At 43.8% G+C, this 14,759-nt stretch overlaps 1 protein-coding gene and 1 long non-coding RNA gene across 3 annotated transcripts in view; one reads left to right on the top strand and one right to left on the bottom strand.

Moving 5' to 3' along the window:
* Positions 1 to 745, bottom strand: part of NTF3 (neurotrophin 3) — a 66,949-nt gene extending 66,204 nt beyond the window's left edge. For both annotated transcript variants that reach the window (XM_008683574.2, XM_008683573.2), the window contains exon 1: positions 518 to 745. Coding sequence is in view for 1 of the 2 variants with exons in the window: in XM_008683573.2 (XP_008681795.1) it covers positions 518 to 535 (18 nt within the window). In the remaining variant the exon portion in view is untranslated. The remainder of the gene's footprint in view (positions 1 to 517) is intronic.
* A 10,666-nt stretch (positions 746 to 11,411) lies between these two features.
* The window catches only part of LOC103656211, a 29,283-nt gene continuing 25,935 nt past the window's right edge, over positions 11,412 to 14,759 (top strand). Inside the window, exon 1 of the long non-coding RNA XR_566574.1 lies at positions 11,412 to 11,500. This is a non-coding gene — a long non-coding RNA (uncharacterized LOC103656211). The remainder of the gene's footprint in view (positions 11,501 to 14,759) is intronic.

Below are 14,759 nucleotides of genomic sequence, written 5' to 3'. Positions count from 1 at the left end.
GGGAACAGCGGCCGCACGCTCGCCTCTTCCCCGCGCGGGATCTGTTTGCCACCCCCTTTTGTTACAGGATGCGCGGGGAGCCCTCTCTTGCAGGAGCAGACGGGTGTGTTGGTTGGGGGTTGGGGGGCGGTTCTGCTGAATCCCTTTGCTGCCCTTCCGTCGCCCCTATTTCCCCTCGCCTCCGCCTCCATTTCCAATCCTGGTCCCTTAAACCTGATCACTTTCCCAGATATTGGGCGGTTTCTCGGGTAGCCCAGGGACGGGAGGAGAGGTAGGGAGGAGTGTCCGTGTGTGTGTTTGTGGTGGGGAGGGGGTGGCTGCGGTTGCGCCTCGGCCTGGGTAGATCCCAGCGCAAACTTCGGGGAAGGCACAAGCCCGGGAAAGTGAGTGAGTGCGGCGCGATGGGGGTGGGGGCGGGGTGCAGAGTTGGGGACCCTCGCGCTAGTCCACAGGAAAATCTCCCCGCTCAGTCCCCCACCCTCGAACCTGCCCACCCAGCGTGGCCGCCTCCCCTTACCGTGGCAGAAGTAACCATGGCATCCGTGTGACTGTTTCCAGGGACGTCGACATGAAGAGAAAGGTGGACGCGAGCTCGGTCATTCAAAGTCTCCCCCACCCCGCCGCCGCCACTACCCAGCAGGGGAAAAAAAGAGAAGAAGAAAGAAAGAAAGAAAAAGGAAGAAAGTAGTTGCGCCGGGCTCTCTCGCGGGGCCGCGCGCGGAGCTGCTCGGTAGGGAGAGGAGCCTTCAACTCTGAGTCCCGTGAACATAATCTGCGCGGTTATAACCAGCCAACCCGGCCAGATGGCTCTGCGCTCAGCGCCTTAACCCTTTCCGCGCCGCGCCGTCCGCCCCCGCGCCGGGCCGCAGCGCGTCTCGCCCGCCCGCGCCCCTGCGCCCCTGCTGCTTGGGGCTGGGGGGCCAGTGGGGCGACGGGGTCATTTCTCCTAGCCTGTCTAAAGAAAAACACCAAAACTTCCAAATTAATAGTATGCTTCAGTATCCCCCTTTTAGAGATTCAGGAAAAAAAACGAAATATTCAACTTTTCATTACATTTTACATGTTCATGTCTTCAGCCAGTCTTATTTCTTTTTCTTGAAAAATTTCTTTTTGATCTTCTTTTTCTTTTCTTTTTATTTAAGATTTAAGTCTCTAGGCAGAAGGGCCTTTCTTGCCCCTTCCCCCTGGCGGCTTGGGTCTAATGTGCAAACTCCTCCTCCAAACCTTAGACCCTTCCAGCTCTAGATCTCTCCCCACCTCCTATCAAGCCCACCCGTCACTCCTTCCCCCACCCCACAACACGAACACGCCCAAGGACAATCGCTCCCCAGCGAACTCGCTGCTCTCAGGGACCAGTACCCAGGACGCTGTGCAGGAGGTCAAGGACAGCGAGTCAGAGAGGTAGGGGGTCGAGGGTCAGAGGGACCAAGGAAGGGGCGGCCGCGTGTGTGTGTTTGCGCGAGCGTGAATGCGAACGTGGAAGGGAGTGGGTAAGGATCGGAGACTTCCATTTGACTCAGACACCGACTTCTAAGCCCCTTCCTTCCAATCTAGGATGGGGCCCTGCAGCTGAGCACCCATCCAGCACCCACCAGTCTGCACGCGGGGACAGCGCGGGGCAACAGAAAAGGCAAGACACAAGCAAACCTCTTAGTAGCGCTCCGAAAGTAGTGACGCTCACTCCCCCACCCGTAGATTATTCGAGGAAAGGATGGGAGGGAGGGTGCAAAATCTCTTATTTCGCGATAATTTTAGCTGCCCATTAGACCCCACTTGTTCTGAGATCGTTCTCTCTAAATTTACCGAGTTAAGTCATCTTTCTTTCCTCCATTTGCCATTGAGAAAAGTGGCAGCGGCGGGGGGAGGGGGCGGGGTGTCGCTTAGGGGTCAAGGATAAATCCAGAGCCTCCGAACAGAGTTTTGCTCTCCGACCCCCTCCTGCCCAGCTCTCCGGGCAGTGACATGGCCGAATCCATCTTCGAGCCCCCCCCACCACTTCCTCCCTGTAGCCTCTGCCACCCTTCGCCCCATCTTTTACTAGGACCTTTTGACTCAAGAGCGATTGGGGGAGAGGAGCAAGTAAGTATCGAGTCTCGTCTGGTCCTTGCCCTGCCACTCCAGGTGTCTAAGAAGCAACCCACTCCGTGTTTCAGCCGGGGTCCAGGTTCAAAAAATCCAAATTCCTTTGACTTGTTTGAGAATTTGGTCAAACACGGAGAAGCATCAGGCCAAGGCGGATGCAGAGAGAGGCTGCGGGGTCCGCGCGGAGGTAGGAAGGGATAGGGAGTCTGGGGGCTGCGTACTAGATAGATTGTACCTGCCTCATCATTATCCTGGCAAATGGAGGCTGCCACATCGAAAACCGCCAGAAGCGCCCACTGAGGCCCAGGGGCGGCGCTCCCGCAGTCACCAGGGTCCTCCTTCCGTGCCTCCCTCGTGCCAAAATGTCGAGGTCCTCCTCCGGACCAGTTTAAGCTGCCGAGTTGTTCCCTCCACTGGGCACACAGCACCATGAAGGTTTGGATTGGGCGTGATCTGCTTGGTTCTGGTATTCTCCCTCTGCTCTGGCCCGCCTCCCTGCCCTCCCCCACTTCCCGCACTTCACCCCCACCTCCGCTGTCAAACGAGGGACTCAGGCCCAGTTTCAGCTCCACTGGCCAAGTTCTAGGGGCTCTTTTCTGGAGCTCCAGGTCCACCGGTAACCCGAGTGTTGCAGGGAAAGAGGTGGTTGGCTCCTGCTGCAGTGAGGAAGGGGTTAAAAACATGTGCGGGCTGATCCGCCTGCAGCTCCTCGGTCACTGGCAGCCTGGAGGGAGGAGGGGAAAGGAGGGGGCAAACTTAAATTTGAAAAATCAGAAGAAAAAAAAAGAAGAAAAGGCAGCAGTGAGTTTAAGACCCGATTTGTTCTGCAGATGCCTTGCACCGACTGGCCGCCACAGTTTGCCAGGACCTCGGCAATCACAGGAAGAGTTTGTATTGTTTTCCTACTCCAGGGGGTTTTCTCCTGCGCTGGTGGGTCTGTCTTTGCGTGCAATCAACACGCCTTGTAATATGAGAGGTGACACCTTAATCTTGCCAAATATGTGTGGTGCCTTTGGGGGGGCAGAGGGAGGGGCTGCGGAAGGAGAGAGGAAGAGAGTGAGAGAGCCAGATAGAAACAGAGGGTAAAAGATGCATTTTCCCTTACTTTTTCTGAACGGAGAGCTACTGGTCCTTTCCTTTGTGGAAGACCTTTTTCAGACAACCTCTGCCCCCCGGCAAGCAAGCTGCCTTTTCCTTCACTGTTTTTCTTCCTACTTCAGAGCTAAAGATTCTCTTCTCTCTAAAGAAGACTGGGACAGATGCCCAGGTCTCTCTCTTGACTTCCAAGAGAGTAGCAAGGTAATCAAAGAAGAAGGTGGCCAAAAAAAGGAGTAGAAAGCATATATTTTTTTAAAAAGAGTAAAACATTATTGTATGTAATTTAATTCATTTTGGAACTGCAGAACATTGGGAATTCTAAGCAAATCTGTTTTTGTAAAGAGAGGACGATCTTAATGGTGCAGATAGCTCAAGCAAAGAACAGAACTAGGAAGTAAGCGGATGAGTTCATGCCCCATAGACAGTGCTGGGTGTGGAAGTCCATCCAGGACTAGGTCTTTTCTGATTTGCCAGGTAATCGCCTCTCTCCAAGTTGACTCCTTTCTCACGGTCTTGGCCGTCCATCTGTTGACTGTGTTTTTAGGTTGCTAAAATTTCTTTTTCTCCCTGCTTCATCTGGGTGTAAGGCCCTGACTCCTGAAAGTTGTTTGTGAGGGCAGGAATTAGATCCAGGGATTGAAAGCCCCCTTTCAAAATCTCTCCTAAAGCAAATTTCTAGAGCGTGCCTTCTGCCCACCCTTATCTTTTGCAATAGCACCACTCTGTGGTTGAAACACTGAACAGAAACAAAATGGAAATGCTGGAATGAATTATGTCTTTACCTTGTGAAAAACAGTATTGATCAACTGGATGTTTCAGCTAAATGGACTGTGTGTTGGGGTGGGGTGGAGTAGGGGGCAGTTGCTCAGCATGTGGCAAAGGAGGGAATCTTGTGCAGTAGCTGCATGTGGTTAATTCATTATGACATGGTGACCCAGGAAATGAGAGAACTGGGCCTAATGGCCTCCAAAGACCCTTTCCTCCGTGACGGCATGTGGCAAAGACAAGCTCAGTTCTTTTCCCCAGCACCACAGAGCTAGGCTTGAATGTTTGTCCTCTACCATTGTGGGTTTTTTCTTTTTTCCTGCCTTAGATTGCTAAGCTGTACTCCACACTTTAGATGATCTTAAAGTGTTTGCAAGTTGTCTCTTTTGCTGCTGGAGGGCACTGTGGAGAGGTTTGCAGAATGCTTGCACCTACTTTCTTTTGCTCTACCCCATCCACACCCACCCGCACTCATTCAGACAGCTGCTTGAGTTCCTGGAGCCTGAAAGTCTATGTTTCTGAAACAATTAAAGTGCCTGCAAAAGGTGTTTGCATAGGGACTGGGAACTTAAGGGCCCAGGAAGGCTATGTGTTACCTTGGCTCCTGGCACTCAAAAGATTCCTGGCTGCCCACCCATTACTACACACACTGTAACTATAACATTATTAACCAACAGCCATATGAGCTATCCTGTCTATTAGCAATTCCGCCCAAATGCCCTGAAGAGTCATGGGAGCCATTCTTCTTCTTCTCCTTCTCCTTCTCCTTCTCCTTCTCCTTCTCCTTCTCCTTCTCCTTCTCCTTCTCCTTCTCCTTCTCCTTCTCCTCCTCCTTCTTCTTCTTCTTTTTTCCAAAGTACGTGCAGATATCTGCAGGAACTGAGTGACTTTATGTTTATTCAGTGAGCCCAGATCTTCCCTAAAATGTTCATCATCCTGAGAAAGCCCAGCTTTGCTGCTATCAACATTGATCTCTAAATGAGCAATGAGACGGATCAAATTCTAGCAGCCTCTGTGTCCCTGCCCCACATTTAGTAGTTAAGAAAACTGAGGTACTGGCTTCTCCATGAATTTCCCCAGGGAAACAAACAAACAAACAAACAAACAAACAAAAACGTAGTAACAGATCAGGAAGTAGAACTCAATGAAAGAGTGGATTTTGGAATTGTACAAACCTGGGTTCCATGCTCCCTCCTTCACTGGTAGCTGTGTGTCTTTGATAGGTTCCTGAACTTCTCAGAAGCTGTCTGTAATTGGCAGAAACAATGCCACCCTCATAGGAGTATTATGGGGACCCCATGAACTAATTGATTTAAAACGCTGAGCACAGTGCCAGACCCAACTCCCAATCTGATAGTCCTTCTATCAAAACACGGCCAACTGCACTGGTGCTGGATCTCAGCTTCGCTCTGGAATGTCCTCTTTGGTACTTGTAAGCCGTCTTGAAACATTTCATTAATGTAGCTTCATGGTTATATATTTTTCCCTTGTAAAAGACAGAAAGAAATTAGCAGAAGTAGTGGACATATTTAGAATTTATATAATTTCCCAACACGGACCTCAGGGAGCATAACAGTCATAGTTGAAGGATTTCAGAATCTCATCTTATTCATTCTTTGTCTCTAAGGCAGAACTGCCTCATCGTGTAAGAGGAAATTCCACCATGTCCCTCAACTTGTAACAGATTGCCTAGGATATTATTGGTTTGTTGTTATTGCTAATTATGTTTTAGGGCTTACATTGAACAATATGATGAATTACGTTGAATAACAATGGATCAACTCATTTTGTGAAATAGCATATATATTCATAATTATGTTTCAAGAAATTACCCATAATGATAGAGGGAAGGTATGTATTCCTACCACACAGGTGGATATAGAAATCATAATAAAGTCTCCTATTTCACCAGTCATGACATGAATTCCTCACCACCCTATAAATTAACTTTATGCTGCACCTAACTCCACTCATAAAAAAAAATGACATTAAGGTTTCCTAGGTAACTAATGCACTTCCAGAGGGAATAGGCCTCAGGAGACAAAGAGGGCAGGGAAAGGATGGGGGTGGAGAAGTGAAGAAAAAAAATTAGCTTAGACGCATGTGACATAAACAAAATATTTCATGGGGAAGAACTCATAAAGTTTTATTGCCTGGGCTCGACATAGATATGGCACTGCCATTAATTCCATCTTCGGACAGTAAAATACTCAATAGGCTAGCCCTCTCATTAGGAATGCCAGCATTTCCTATTTGAGGTTCAGATTAACAAATGGTGAGAGTAATCAGTCCCTTACATTCATCTGCTAAGCTGTGTCCACTCACCAGCCAGCTGTTTCTTGAGCCCTCCATGGTCGTATTTAGACATAACCAAATGTTGAGATGAACATGAAAAATAGGATTGATTTGGATGTTTCAAAATATGCAGATGCTTTGATCTTATAGACTCTGAGAACCTTGGAGCAGGTCTGTTAGCCTCAGGAGAAGGCTGGCACCCCGGGTTGAAATGACAGGGCCTAGGTCCTGTTTCCAACTACCCTACTCCCACCTTGTGGTCTTTTCACCCATGGCGTCCTTCTTCTGGAGAAGGGTCTGGATGCTAAGGAACACTTGAGTGTTTAGGAGGAAGTGGAAGAGTAGAGGTGGAGTGCAGGCGTTAGTTTATGCTGTAAGAATTTCGAGCAATTCTGAAAGAAGTGCAATCCGTAGAAGATCTATAAGCTGGAGACTGGAAGAATGAGAATGTGAGCTTTGGCACCGCTTTGTGAGCTGGGGACATCGCTGAACTTTTCAGTGTCTCGGTTTTACCATGTGTAAAAGTGAGTTAACCTCATTTTCTTGTATACCTGGGAATATAAATAAGAAAGCAAAGAAACACACTAATTTGGATATAGTTGGGAGTTTTATATTATCTGCTTTCCACCTACAGTAAGTAGCCCCAGTAATTGATATCTGTACGTGGAAACTCTAACTGGTTATAAGCCACAGCCAGGTGATTTCTCTGTGCCAAGTATGGTGAGTTTCCCTGGATTCCCATAGCAGAAGTGTTCCTGCCCATTACTACTGGGACAGTCAGTGTTGAATGCAGCCTGCCTTTTGCACGTTCCATGCCCTGCTGGAGAAAGGACACAAGATGCAGGTTCATAGCTGGAAAGTTGATGGGAAAACCAGCACTGTTTGCATCACACAATACCTTCTATTGGGGATTGAAGTCATTTTGGGATTTGCTCTCGTTGGGCATGTGGGGTGGGATTGAGGATTAGAAAAATCTCTGGACACACCCTCCATTTACTATCTTCAGTGGGTACTAAGGAGTGGGGGAAGTCTGGGAAGCAAACATGTAGCAATCCAAAGGTGCAGCTTTCCCAAGGATTTAAGGCTAAGTACGATGGGGACCCAGGTCTCCTTTCCCCTGAATAGGAGCCCTGTCCAGTCTAGCCATGTGTATGACAACAACATATAATAATGTGTCCTATGAATACTCTCTTCCTACACATCTGTCCCCAGAATTCAAGGATGGGCGTACCTGGCAAAGGTCACTTCACCCATCCTCCTGACCCCAAGATCAGTCCTCACTTACCATTGACAAGATAGGTACAAAGTATATGGGGTGGGGTGGGGGGCACGGAAGGTTCATTCTATTATCCGTATATCCTTGAAAACATTCTCTCTATTCCCGTGGTCTAGGAAAACTGAGGAAGGGGAATTAATCACAGTCTTTTACTTCAAAGACCTTATACCCAGAGTTCTCATGAAACACCAGAAAGAGGTGTTAATAGTTCTTGGGGGCCAAGGAAAGCTGAGTTCAAGGTAAAATACACGTACATACCCTTCCTTTCCCCAACACATACGGGCAGACAGATATACCCATGTAGCCAATCCATCTGATGGTTTTCTGTATTTACCAGCCAGTTCACTGACAGTTCTGCTCCTCTTCTCACCTTCAGAGCAGGCTGTCTTCAGGCCTCAGTTAACACAAATGATGCACAAGTGGCAAAGAGCACCCAAGCTGGGGTCTCATAGAAACATAAATGCCCAGCTCAGGAAGGAATGTTAGCAGGTGGGAACTTCTTCCAGATCACCACCACCATCATGATCACAACAGGTAGCATTTATTGAGTGTTTACTGAATGCTAGGTACTGTTAATAATATTAGTGTAATATGCCAGGCACTGTTTGAAGCGCTGTGTGGATGTATATATGTATACACACACGTGTGTGTGTGTGTACTGGTCTTAGTACTGGACTAGAGACAGTGTTCATGGCTGAGTTCCTGTGTGATCTTAGGCAAGATACCGGTCCCCTTCTAGATCTCAATTTTTTAAATCTCTAAAGTAGTGAAAATAATAGTACCTACTTTGTAGGGTGTCCTTAAGGATTAAATGGTACATAGGTAGGTACTGTTATTATTATTATTTAGAGATTTTATTTATTTGAGAGAGAGAAAGAGAAAGTGTGAACATGAGCGAGGAGGGGAGGGGAGCGGGGAGCAGAGGGAGGGGAGAGAGAGAATCTCAAGTGGACTCCTCGCTGAGTGGGGAGCCCAAAACGGGGCTCCATCCTGTGACCCCGAGATCACGACCTAAGCTGAAATCAAGAGTTGGACGCTCAACTGACTAAGCCACCCAGGTGCCCTGGTAGGTACTATTATTGTCTTTATAGATTTTAAAAAATGGAGCCATAAAGAGTTTACATAGCTTGCCCAAGTCTACATAGGGAGTAAATGAGGGTCTAAGCAGAGGTTTGAACTGAGACTGCCTGTTACCTCTACACCATCAGACCTTGAGAGGGTGGCATTTTAACAGATGAGGAAGCTGAGGTCTAGGAGGGACGAGCAACTTGCCTAAGCACACTCGAAGGAGCTCCCACGTGAACCAGCTCTGCCGTGTGTAGTCCAAGGCTGAGAGCAGAAGCAGGGCTACGGTATGCATAGAGGCGATTCTCCTGTGCTCAGGGTTGTCCTCTGGTGTGGAGGGAAGCCAGGAAATGGACGATGAAGTTAAGTAGGATGAGGTCGCGTTGTGGGCCCTTTGCGTACATTTCTAGGTGACTGGAACTCACACTGGAACAGTGACTTGGTATGTGGAAAAAGGACTGGTTTCAGCACTTCCCATCTCTTCAGAAGGTTCCTTTGTCAGGATGCATTTGTGTAAGCATATGACCGCCTTGGGCCCGAGAGCTTCTACAAGCGGTGGGACAAAGCCACACAGTGCCAGGTTACTAAGAAATTCTTCCAAGGGGGCAGGCCATTGGCTTGGCTCCAGTGATTGAAAAGCTAATCAAAATGGTGTTGCTAGTGTTTGCAACATTGAGATACACAGGAAAAAACTTGAGTCCTAAGCGCCTCATTAAGTAATAAGTCTGTAACTCACTCAGAAACTATAGAGCCCCGGAGTAGTTATGTTTTGCTACAAATGTTTCATTTGAATCCCATACAGTCACAAATATAGAGTCATGCAAATGTCTCTCCCTCTAGCATGGACATAGACTTAAATGCCACTTAGAGCTCAGTCTGAGCAGGGAAGCCAGTGTTCAAAACTGCCTATGAATGAACTTGAAATCTGGAGTTGCTGCCAAGATAGTAAGTATGAGGCGTCAGATGAGTTTCTCACTGCTTCACCATGTCCACATGAGGACAAGAGAGTTCCACTGGCTCTTCTCCCACAGCTTAAAAGATGCATTGCCAAAGGTTTTCAACAATGAGCCCAAAAGTTAGAAATTAGCTCCTTTGGGGTGAATAGAAAGAATAACATTGCAATTGATGATAGCGATTATCTTTCTACCTGTATTGATCTCCTCAGGCTCCCTCTACAGGCATCTTAAAATTGAAGTGAATGAAAGAGGTACACAACCTAGTTGGAAATAGACTTTTATGCATAGAAATTAATAAACCAAAAACTATGTCTTTTTTTTTTTCCCCGGGTTAGGAGGGAGTTAGATGGTTAAGATGAGGATGGACTGATAATTGGCAGAAGATTCACAGTGTGAATCACTGGTCCACACTCCACATCTCAAATTGGAAAACAAAAACTGCCTGCAATGTAGAATCAATGAGTGAATGACTTATGTTCTTTCAGATGGGAAGGCGCCTGAGATTCCCCTAGTCAAATCCCTGATTTCACAGAGGAAGTTATTAAGAGGCTCTTCAGTGACAGCATGTAACTCAAACTCCTGATTCCCCCAGTATTGTTTCCTCTACTCTCTCCATGCAACCCCCAGGAGATAGAGACATCTCATGCTTTCCTTGTGGAAATGTTTTCCAGTTCCCTCTGATTCCTTCCCTACCTTTTCTTCTTTCCTTTATTTTATTACTTGTTTCAACTTAGTTTAATATTTCATTTCCTTTATTTTGTTTCCATTGTGCACCCCTGGCAAACCAAGAGAAAATTAACTTCACATGCAGAAGGCAAGGTTTCAGTAGGAATTGGAAAAGAGTTTTAATCACGGGAGAGGTCAAAAGACAACCTTAAAAGTGAAATGGATACTCTCTTATTGGCTGGTCCTTTCTGAAGAGAGAAGATTAATTAGATGAACTGTATTTTTCAATAATGTTATAGATCACCTTTAAGACTTGCACTAATGTGAATCTTTTTTCCCAAATTGTTCTTCTTGCCTTTTTTTTTTTAAATCTACTTTCCTTTGTGTTGAAGGTGGCAAAGGATCAATTTTGCTAGGGAAATCTTTCTTTGGTAGAATAAAAAAAATTTCTTCTTGCAATAAAGCAATCAATAAAACCTGGGGTCAAATTATTTACTCTCCTGTTTACCTCCTCATTCCTTTCTTGTAAAAGAACTGGCACCAGTTATCTGTCCTTAGCATTATGGATCTCAGGAGCCTAGGAGCATCCAATAAGTAGGAAAAGAGTTAGATACCTATAGGGTTATTATGTAAATGAAAATGTGACTGTTCTGCAAGACTTCAAGGGGTAGAACTAGGATTGACGAGTGGAATTTACAGGGGCACAAATTTCAAGTCAAGACAAGGGTGATGGTTCTGACATAGAAAATTTCCAAAAATAGAACCAATTGCTTCACAGATAGCGAGTTGTTTTCCTGTTACTTGACAAGCTCAGGCGTAGGACCACCTTCAAAAAATGTTGTGGAGGGGTTTCAGATTTGGATGGGTGATTGAACAATCGCATCTCAGTGATCTGGTCACTTTAGCAAGTATGTACTTTCCCAAGCATGGGATGTATATAATAAGATTATATTTGATATATTAAGGGTTTTTTTGGTGGTACATGGATAAACATTTTAAATTATAACAGTTATATTTAATTTGTTTTAATTTATCAATTCAAAAATTCCTTTAAAATACATTTATTTGGGACTTTCACTTCTGATTATAGCAGACTAAATTGTAATATACCAATCTTTCCACCAAAAATACCTAGAAAAGCTGGAAAAAATATTTTAAAAAGCCATCTGAAGGTTCTACTTATGATATGGTTGTGTAAATCCTTCTACAGATAACAGATATATGCTGGGGACAAGAGGATGGAAAAGTAGGCAGATTCTCAAGGGGAGTTGACATTTCAAGAAGAGAACAAGATAGGGTGAGTTTTCTGTCTTTTATAATTTTTAGCTTGAGGGGAGTCATTGGTTGGTATCATAAGAAGCAGCAAAAGCTTACAGGGAGAAAAAGACAATTCCCAGTGACAGCTTGAGATTCTAATACCCCTGTCTATGCAATTAGTAGAACTTACAATAATCTAAATACCAGTAAAAGCAAAGATGATACAATCACCTCTACTTAATTACTATTTATAGAACACCACACCCAATAAATACAGAATACACATTCTTATTAAGTGCATGTGGTAAGTTTACAAAGATAGTCTGTATACTGGGTAATAAAACAAGCCTCATAAGATTTAAAGAATAAAAATCACATAGAGTATATTCTCCAACTACAATGGAGTGAAACTAAAAATCAACAAAAATAAGATGCGTACCTGTCACCGGCCTATCCCAATCCCCCACCCCCCTCCCCTCTGAAGCCCTCAGTTTGTTTCCCAGAGTCCATAGTCTTTCATGGTTCATTTCCCCTTCTGTTTACCCCTGCTTCATTCTTCTCTTCCTTCTCCTACCGATCTTCCTGCTATTTCTTATGTTCCATAAATGAGTGAAACAATGTGATAATTGTCTTTCTCTGCTTGACTTATTTCACTAAGCATAATCTCCTCCAGTCCCGTCCATGTTGCAGCAAATATTGAGAAATCATTCTTTTTGATGGCTGATTAATATTCCATTGTATATATGGACCACATCTTAATCCAGTCATCTGTTGAAGGGCGTCTCGGCTCCTTTCACAATTTAGCTATTGTGGACAATGCTGCTATGAACATTGGGGTGCATATGGCCCTTCTCTTCACTACGTCTGTGTCTTTGGGGTAAATACCCAGTAATGCAATTGCTGGATCATAGGGTAGCTCTATTTTTAACTTTTTAAAGGACCTCCACACTGTTTTCCAAAGTGACTCTACCAACTTGCATTCCCACCAACCGGGTAAGAGGGATCCCCTTTCTCCACATCCTCTCCAACATTTGTTGTTTCTTGTCTTGTCAATTTTTGCCATTCTAAATGGCATAAGGTGGTATCTCAATGTGGTTTGGATTTGAATTTCCCTGACACGTAATGATTTTGAACATTTTTTCATGTGTCTTTTAGCCATTTGTATGTCTTCATTGGAAAAGTATCTGTTCATATATTCTGCCCATTTTTTGATCTGATTATTTGTTTCTTGTGTATTGAGTTTGAGAAGTTCTTTGTAGATCTTGAATACCAGTCTTTTATCTGTAGGGTCATTTGCAAATATCTTCTCCCATTCCATGGGCTTCCTCTTCGTTTCTTTGACTGTTTCCTTGGCTGTGCAGAAGCTTTTTATCTTGATGAAGTCCCACAAGTTCATTTTTTCTTTTGTTTCTCTTGCCTTTGGAGATGTGTCATGAAAAAAGTTGCTGTGGCCAATGTCAAAGAGGTTGCAGCCTATGTTCTCCTCTAGGATTTTGATGGATTCCTGTCTCACATTGAGGTCTTTCATCCATTTGGAGTTTATCTTTGTGTATGGTGTGAGAGAGTGGTCAAGTTTCATTCTTTTGCATGTAGCTGTCCAATTTTCCCAGCACCACTTATTGAAGAGACTGTCTTTTTTCCACTGGATGTTTTTTCCTGCTTTGTCAAAGATTAGTTGCCCAAAGAGCCGAGGGTCCATTTCTGGGTTCTCTATTCTGTTCCATTGGTCTATGTGTCTGTTTTTGTGCCAGTACCATGCTGTCTTTATGATCACAGCTTTGTAGTATAGCTTGAAATCCGGCCATGTGATGCCCCCAGTTTTGTTTTTCCTTTTCAACAATTCCTTGGAGATTCAGGGCCTTTTCTGGTTCCACACAAATTTAAGGGCTGTTTGTTCCAGCTTTTTGAAAAATGTCATTGGTATTTTGATCAGGATAGCATTGAAAGTGTAGATTGCTCTGGGTAGCATAGACATTTTAACTATGTTTATTCTTCCAATCCAAGAGCATGGAATATTTTCTTTTTATACGCAAATAATGAATCATGGAAAACTACATCAAAAACTAAGGATGTGGGGTGCCTGGGTGACTCAGTTGTTAAGCGTCTGCCTTCAGCTCAGTGTGAGATCCCAGAGTCCTGGGATTGAGCCCTGCATCGGGATCCCTGCTCCTCTGGGATCCTGCTTCTTTTTCTCCCACTACCCCTGCTTGTGTTCCCTCTCTTGCTGGCTCTCTCTCTCTCTCTGTCAAATAAATAAATAAAATAATAATAATAAAAAAAAACAAACAAAACTAAGGATGTACCATATGGTGACTAACATAACATAATAAAAACTATTATTAAAAAAATGCAGATAATAATATATTTTATTATATTATTCTGAGAATAAAATGACATAACACATAAAAAAATAAGATGTGTAGAAACCTCTAAATAATTAGAAATTAAGCAACATACATTTAACTATTCTATAGGTCACAGAGGAAATCACATGGGAAATTAGAAGATATTCTGATCTCCATGATAATGAAAATACAACATATGAAAATCTGTGGGATGTGGATTAAGCAGTACTTAGAGGGAAAGTTACAGCTTAAATGGTTGTATGAAAAAAAGAGAAATATCTAAAAATCAATGACCAAATGTTTCGTCTTAGATATCTAGAAAGAGAAGAGCAAAGTAAGCCAAAAACAAATAAGAAGAAGGAAATCATAAAGATAAGAAAAAAGCAATGAAATAGAAATTAACAGAGCCAAAATTTGAAAAGATCAACAAAATTTGTTACTTCCTAGTTATATTGGAAATGAAAGAGAAGAAAATTACCAATAGTGGGAATGAAGAGGGACTGTCACTCAGATCCTACCGATGTTAAAAGGAAAGCAGGAGACTATCATGAAAAATTTCATGCAATAAATTTGACAACTTAGTTGAAATGGACAAAATATTTGAGCTAACACATGGTCAAATAGAATATTTGAATAGCTTTTTATCTATTAGAAAAATTGAATTTGTTATCATAAATCTTCCCAGCAAAAAAAAAAAAAAGAAAAAGAAAAAGAAAAAGATGGTTTCACTGATAAATTCTATCAAAATTTAGGAAAGAATAATATACTTAAAACATTTTATTGGTTGTTATATGTGGCCAGTGTAATGCTAATACCAAAGTTTGACAGGGCCATTTATAAGAAAGAAAGAAAGAAAGAAAGAAAGAAAGAAAGAAAGAAAGAAAGAAAGAAAGAGAGGGAGAAAAGGAGAGAGGAAGAAAGAGGAAAGGGAAAAAAGTGAAAGAAAGAAAAAAA

Source organism: Ursus maritimus, unplaced genomic scaffold, assembly GCF_017311325.1.
Source record: "Ursus maritimus isolate PB19 unplaced genomic scaffold, ASM1731132v1 scaffold_26, whole genome shotgun sequence".
In the NCBI taxonomy this organism is placed as follows: Eukaryota; Metazoa; Chordata; class Mammalia; order Carnivora; family Ursidae; genus Ursus; species Ursus maritimus.
This window is presented reverse-complemented; position numbering and strand designations above follow the sequence as displayed.